This window comes from Thunnus maccoyii, chromosome 5 (assembly GCF_910596095.1).
Source record: "Thunnus maccoyii chromosome 5, fThuMac1.1, whole genome shotgun sequence".
NCBI classification, from domain to species: Eukaryota; Metazoa; Chordata; class Actinopteri; order Scombriformes; family Scombridae; genus Thunnus; species Thunnus maccoyii.
In genome coordinates this window covers 31,584,601-31,592,623 of record NC_056537.1, presented here as the reverse complement: position 1 = coordinate 31,592,623, position 8,023 = coordinate 31,584,601, and the positions used below count along the sequence as shown (strand labels likewise).

General features: G+C 40.0%; 1 protein-coding gene across 3 annotated transcripts in view; it reads right to left on the bottom strand.

Moving 5' to 3' along the window:
* Positions 1-4,114: 4,114 nt before the first annotated feature.
* Positions 4,115-8,023, bottom strand: part of znf423 (zinc finger protein 423) — a 156,999-nt gene continuing 153,090 nt past the window's right edge. For all 3 annotated transcript variants that reach the window (XM_042411430.1, XM_042411429.1, XM_042411428.1), the window contains exon 21: positions 4,115-5,091. In XM_042411430.1, the coding sequence (XP_042267364.1) occupies positions 5,062-5,091 (30 nt within the window). In that variant the 3' untranslated portion in view covers positions 4,115-5,061. The remainder of the gene's footprint in view (positions 5,092-8,023) is intronic.

Genomic DNA, 8,023 nt, shown 5'->3' with positions numbered 1-8,023 from the left:
AATTTTCCATCAAAAACCAGCGAAAGTCAGAAGTTTTATTTTCCAGATGTGGGCTGATCTCCCATTTCCTTTGTGCATTGCATTGTGGGAGAGTAGTGTGCATCAATATTTATTTTAAAATTATGCTTTTTTAAGTAACCTGTACAGTATTTTGTCCTTGTCCCAGTGTGCACACACTACAGGCCTACTTCAAACTGCCTACAATTAGCATGTAGTATTGATTTGGGACATGGCTAGTTTTTGGTGCATGGAAATTAGAGCATCACTTGTTTTAGCACTGACTACATTTACATGCACAAATTTTCCCATACATTTTTGCCTCATTCCAAAAAGGACAATATTCCTACTAAGCTGTTTACATGGCTGATGAAAATGAATATTCTACTCAGATTCATCACGTCAAAATATGGAAAAGTGGAACGGCTGGAGCTGCACGGGCCATTTTGCTTCTTTGCGTCAAAACAGGATTTTTTCTAAGTTTTCCACCGGTAGTGGACTCATTCGACTGTGCAAACACAGCCCTTCTCTTTGATTTGTTCAACCACCTTCTTTAAAAGGCGTTGCAATATTTGCGCATATCCAAAAACCTGTTGATATCCAAGTCTTTGAAAATGTTTAAAAGTAAGTGTGTTTCTCCTTCCAACCAGAAATGTGGACTTTTCCTTTGAGCATGCATCTCTACTCCAGCTTAACAAACTGTTGGCTAGTTGGTTTGTTACAACACACATAGCCGACCGTAAACAGGCAAGAGGCTGTATGTCAGAAACTGGGGTAAAACGGCAAATGAGATGCATATTCTGAACGTGCTGTATACTGTACATGTCCAAAGAAATGCTCCTAAAATAAGACCTGATTCAGAATATCCATATAGAATATGCTGTTTACATGACCCATATCAAATTCAGAATATTGACATATTTGGAATAATAGTGGGATATTAATGTGCATGTAAACGTCGTCCTTGTTAACTTGTTATTGAGTCAGTCTGAATCAGTTTTTCTTTCCAAAATGAAAGGATCCCTACATTTCACACCCTGTTAGATCCTTTTAAGTATGTGCTGCTTAAAAATAACAAAAAGAAATAGATCCTTTAGCTCCTTTCTGTAACGTCAAAGTGGGAAATAAAATGTTTTCTGTAACTTACAATCACTCACATATAAAAAAAAAACAATTCAGTTTCATTTCTATCTCTGTAATAGTGCTAGAAAGTTTTGTTTTTTCAGTATTTTCAGAGGTTAATAAAACCCAAAAAGTTATTATGTTATACAGTACAATGAATTCATGACAACACTGCACATGAACCTACACAGGAAAGTATCATTGTTCCGCTAATACACAAGCAAGTGTAGCAGACAAACAGATTTTGTGTTTTGCTAATGGGCACATTCATCAGTTCCCTCTAGTAAGGTTGGGGTTGTTCGGATGACTGGTTTCAGGGAATGGGTACACCACCTATCAGCCTTCTGGCAGGGAGAGCATCAGCAGCTGCAGGAACTCAGCTGACACGTGGATACTGCTGCAACAGAAGGTTTCACCCTGCAAAAGATATACATTTTAAGAAGTCATTCAGTCTGGTTGTGAGTCACAGCAGTGGTGGTTACAGCAGTTTTGCTACTGCAGGAGTCACCCTAACATATTTTAAAATCTTTAACTGTGATGACAATATGACATTGTCTTTCCTATGTTCACATTTGCAGTTGTAACACGTGGATACTGTAGGAATGATCCACAGATGTTTAGTGGGCATTCAAGCATTCAAAAATGTAACTGAACATAAACAGGGAGTGAGGTTTTGCAGAATGGCTCAATATCAATGTTCTGTTTGGAGGTTTACTGTACCATGGTGGTATAACACAAAATACCATAGACCCGAAATAAAAAAGTGGCCCTAAATAAAGTTGTTCTTTATACTACAAGTGTTGCTGGAGTCTTGACACTTTCATATAGCAGCTTGTCACAGGACTTGGTGGATCAAACATCTGATTTAATCCAGATCTTACATTCATCAGGTGGCCAGAGAAGAGAGAATTCCCTCACTGTCCTTTTACTTGCAATAAACTTTGTTAAAGATACAACATCGTATCTTTCTCTTGCCTTTGGACATTTTCTCCTACGCACCTGCCAACAAGAAACTAAAAGTGCTCATGAGACTTTACAGTTAAGATTTGAATTCATCACGTGGCCAGAAACACATCCTCCATGCCATGCTCATGATGTTCTGGATAGATATGTACATAAGTAGGCAGTTGTCAGATAAGTCATATCAATTTGCTAAGCCAATCGTTCATTAACACTGTTGTTTCAGAAAAAATGTACAGTGCTATCATCATATTTGTGCAATTTTAGTATCCAAAATAACTGTGCGCTAAGAAGTACTGTTAACACTCCTGGAACTTATATCTGCGATGTGTAATTTTCATATCAACGTAGGGAAAAGAGGTTTCATGTTTGCTGCTCTCTTATTGTAACATGCTTTAGTCACACACCAACATCTCATCACTCTCTTTTAAAACCACTCTTCATTATTTTAAGGTGAGAAAATCTTTGTAGTGTTTATGTTACATGGTCGGATATGATTGTTTTTTATTCTTCCAACTTATTATCAGAGTTATCTATTTTATTTATCTATTTATCTAATTTAATTTGTAATATATTTATTTTGTATCAGTTTGTTAAATATTGTTTAGTAATGGTACACTGCTGTTTTTTTGTTTGTTTGTTTGGCAATTTTAAATAATTCCTGCAATCTCATCAATGTTCCTTAATTGATTATCCTCTCTATATTTGAACTATTTTATTATAAGTCTGAATTATACTTTTATAATTTCTATGTTGCTGCTACCTTGGTCATGCTTATGAAAGATTTCAAATGTAAATGAGACACTTTTCTGGTTAAATGAAGTTTGTATTACATATATCATTTTCCCTCCAGCAGTCATTTGCAGCATTGATACACATTATAAGCTATAGAAAACACATTAGACGTTACTTCTTTTCAAACAAGCAGCTTGTGTATATACTCAGAGTTTATTGTGGCAAAGTGTGATCAATCACACAGTGATTCACTTTGTGAATGAAGTCCCAGAGTAAACTGACACCACACAGACTGACAGCACATTCCCATGACTCATATTTTCTGTTTTGTGGCAGTGGAGATGGAAGTATTTTGCCAACAATTGTTAGTAGCAGTATGTTTTTAAGCTGCTGGTATTTTCCATACATCAGCGCGTGTTGGTCAACATTAACTTTGTTGTATCTGTTGGCCTTATTGTAGGCTACATTTCCATTCCTGTTTCCTCTAAATGTGGCTCTAAATTTTAGTTGTTCAGTTGTTTTCAGTCTCAACTTTGTAAACAGAGAAATCTGAAATTTAATAGTTATTTTGTGTGACTGATCATGTCAGACAAATGAAATCTCCCTGACTTTGCTTGACTCCAGTTCTCATGTGCAGGTTGGCCGTCTTATAAACAGTCAGTGAAGGATCAGTCAGAGTCAGTGAAAGATGGCAAATGATAATATTACCTGATAATACACCCACACTCACACTTTAACCCCTTTCGATTAGGTGCTAGGTGTCATTAGGTGGCAGACTTGTCTATGAGCTGTGAGCAGATAAATCAAAGAGGGATTTTTTTTCCTCTGTAGATTGTTTGTTTTTAGAGGTCTGATGACATGTTTCACAAGGAAAAAAAGATTAGAGAAAAGACAGAAAAAACATGTTGCAGATATATTTTACTCCTTTCACATTAAGTCATCGTGTGACCCCTTGTAAGGGTCTTAATCCCAGGTTGGGAGCATCGTTCTTAGTGTTTTCAGTACATTATATTAAGCAATTTGAATGGCTTTTGTGCATGATGAAATGTGCTGTATGAATAATTTGCTATACGATTCGTCTTGCCTTTTAAAATCTGAACTGGGTTTATGGATGTTGATCCTTCAATTTACCATCACATGTAGCTCTGAATCTCTCTCATTACAGTTCCTACAGTTTCCATCTGACTTGGATAGTATTATACTTGAACATTAGCGATATTAGGGATTGATGACACATCAGTAAATATGAATGCAAGTTCACAGATGCATTTCTTTCAAATAAATGCACATCACACAGAAATTCTTTATTTGTCATTTATTTATTTGTTTTATCTTTTTTTGTCTGTACTAGATTATTGCAATCTGGTTAATTCACATTTAAAAAGCAGTCATTGACCAGACGCACTGAAATCGATGATATTCATTTTTACAATAACCATTATAGGCCCCATAGAGACTGGAAAACCCAATCCAAAAAAGAAACATCTGTATGGTTTTCTGCACTTTATTTTGTTTGATGTCTTTTTTCATAGTAATTACAAAAAGGAAAAAATATATATAACAATAATCATAAAAAGGAGAGTTGGGGGGAAAAAACTCAGGAATATTACGACTGGCAAACAAACAATCACAACACAGCACAAGTACCTACTGACGGCGAGAAATGAAAGGTACAAAAATGAAAAAAAGGAAAATAAGCGCATATGGCAGAAAGAAAAATCAAAGAAATTGGTACCTATGAAGTTGAATACAATAAGCAACTGAGGGGACGAGAAAGTGAAGCTTTTTCCTACAATCTATTAAAAAAAATCCAAAACAAAGGGTGTTTTCTTGCTTTTTTTCTTTTTATTTGTTAAAAAAAAAAATAAAATGCATGACCTGGGGAACGATGGGTGGGAGGACAGGAAAGGAGAAGGGGAGGAGGAAGAAGCTGGTGGGGGGGGGGGGTTTGGCAGGGACAATAAAAAATACTGCACGTACAATACCGTTTTTCACTCCTCTCTTTCCTTCATCTAGCTCTTACCGTTTCTCTCACCCACTTTTTCCTTTCTTTATTTAATAGCATATCCCATTAATATTCCTTTCCCCCGCTGCTCCTAATAGCCGCGCCCAGTGGCGCGATCGTTAGAGTTTTACATGTGAGTAGCAAATGACACTTTGATTGGCTGTGATGTGGAGATGGGGGTCCCCTGCCGGCTCCGGGTCGGGGGCCCCGGCTGAGCCGAGAGATCCTGCCGGGCCTCGGTCTCACTGTGCGTGCTGACTCAGTGTGTGGTTCTGGAGGGAGAGAGGGAGAGGGAGAGATAGAGAGAAAAAGTGAGAACACATGATGAGAGAAATAATGGGCTACGTGAACATACTGCTTTCCACTTGCCCCCCACCCAATAATAGAACAGAGGAGAACAGAAACACAACTGCCTCCCACAGTACAGACAGCAAGGCCTCCTCGCTTTATACATAGTCTGATGAAAGAAGAGAAAGAGAATAGAAAGGAAGAGGAGCAGACAAGACCATTCATAACCTCAAATGTGGTATTGTTGCTTACACAAAAGATTTTGAGAGAGAAGAAAAAAATATTTTGAAACAGTGTAATTGTACTGATGATATCAGTCATATACAAATATCTGGGAGCAGATTTTAACAGACGCATGGATAACTTACTAGACAATGTTAGACACTGTCAGTGGGGGTTGGTGTGAGAACTACAGATCATGTGAGACACACGTACTTAAATTCTTGCACATTTTGCCAAAATCACAGCTCCATAACTGAAAACCTCATCAACCAATAAAGCAGACCAGGGTTCTGGTCAGAACCAAATCATTACAAATCATATTTGTTCTGTGTTTCTTGTCTGTGGGATCCCAGTGCCTCGATTTGTTTATTCAGATATGTGAAGCCCTGGTGTCTTTTGATATTGTGATTAATATTTTACAGAGACCGTCTCCATACCTCGGAGACGCCTACACTCACTTCTCTCTGAGGGCATCAGTGCGCTACACATCAATACATAATCACAATGCAAAAACACCTTTATTCAAAATTAAAATTCACAACAGCAGTTAGAGCACAAAGGGAGACTGGTGCAGCGATCTCTGGGTAAAAACTCAAGTGCAGGAACCAAGATTCACAGAAGGATTTGTATGCACAAATGAGTACAGGATAGTGCACATGCACATTATAACACCTTTAACTTTACTTACTGAAATATAAATACTGTACATGTTAACAGTCCTACAGTATACAAGGACTCTTGTGCACAGAAATGTGCAAAAACATGCACTTGTTCACTCATGATCTGTCTCTCACTCTCTCTCTCTCTCACACACACACAAACACACACACACAAACACACACACACACACACAGAGTCCTCCGTGGCACACACACACACACACACACACACACACACACACAGAGTCCTCCGTGGCTCCTCCATATCAGCTGCTATGGGGAACTGAACTCATGATAATCTGGATTTGCTGGTTTGGAACTTGCATCACATCTAAAGCTGGGGAGATACCGTCTGTGTAGTGTGTGTGTGTGTGTGTGTGTGTGTGTGTGTGTGTGTGGAAGATGGGGAGATGATTGGAAAGATTTCTTTGGGAATTTGTGTGTGTATGTATCAGAGAAATTTCCTCTAGGATGCTTTCCTCCTCTCCTCATTTTCCCCAGACTGTAAAGCTTTCTCCCTGTGAAACAATGTTCCCTACATCTCTCTCACTCTCTCACTCTCTCTCTCACACACACACACAAATTCCCTATGAAATCTTTCCTATCATCACCGCTTCTTCGCACATACACACACACTCACAGACACACACAACACACAAAATTCCCAGTGAGATCTTCCCAATCACCCCCACCTCCCCCCCACCACCACCACCCCCACCCTTTACCACCACTAAAAGCAGCTTTCTCAGATTAATCACTCTCTCTCACAGATAGGCCCCACTACGGAGAGAATAAAAAGGACAAAAAAGAACAGCGGATGGGAGAATGAAAAAAAAAGGAGGAGGGGATAGGGGGATGAACGGAACAGAGAGGCGAGGAGGGGTGGATGGGGACAGAAATGTGAAGGATTATACGTGGTTTGGGGTTGATAAATACTTATTTGTCATTCTATGGCCCTTATCTTGCTGTGCATGTTTCGTTGAGCCCTTTGGTGTGCGAGTGTGTGTGTGTGTGTGTGTGTGTGTGTGTTTGAGAGTGGCTGTCACTCGGCTTTAGAGGCCAAGCTAGCCCGTCCAGGGGAAAGCAAAGGGTATTAATGCCCTACACACACACTGGAGAGGCCTCTGCACACACATAAATGCAGGACTGTAGAAGGCTGTCAGAGAAACGGGTGAGCAAATAAGTAAAATAACGAACGGGACAGTGAAAAATAAGTGTCTGTTCCCGTATGTGTGTGTGTGTGTGTTTCTGTGGAAGCCTCTCCAGTGAGGAAGCAGATCTCATTGGGAGCCACTGACCCCATTATGATAGAAAACCCTCCTCTCTCTTTTCCTGCCTGTCTGCTGCCTCTCGCTTTATCGCTTTCTCTGGTCCCACACCAAGCTTCCTCTCACCACCAGAAGAGGTCAGGCTCATTCCTCTTTATGTGACAGAGAGGAGCGGAGAGGACTGTCCACTGTATCTGTCTTGCTCCCTATAACACTGCACTCATGTCTGGTTTATGTCATTACACACTTGCTTCACATATATGACCTCTAACATCAAGGTCACATATGAGGGATTAGAAATGGAGAATGGAGAGAAAAGGACAAAAAAAAGTAAAAATGACCCAGTAGTAGAAGGATTGCAAAAAGGAAAAAGGGAGGTAGGGAGGAGGAAAAGGAGGAGAGAGAGAAAGCGGGTGTGTGTTTTCCCTCAGGTTCTTCGGGTCTTACTGCTGGCGTATTGATTTGTAGACGGAGCGAGGAATGGAAGGAAAGGACAGTGAAAGAAAAGGGAGGGATGGAGGGAGGCTGCGGTCACTCCCATGAGGCGGCGCTGCAGTGGACTGCTGGAAATAGCCCAGAGGAGAGGAGAGGAGAGAGGGAGAGGAAGAGAAGGGAGAGAGGGGTAGAGATGAGAGAGCGAGAGAGGAATGTTATGGACAGGTGGATGACAGCCTGCGATGCTACACACATCACATGACAAACACACACACACACACACACACACACACACACACACACACACACAGACACTGACACCTCCTGGTTAC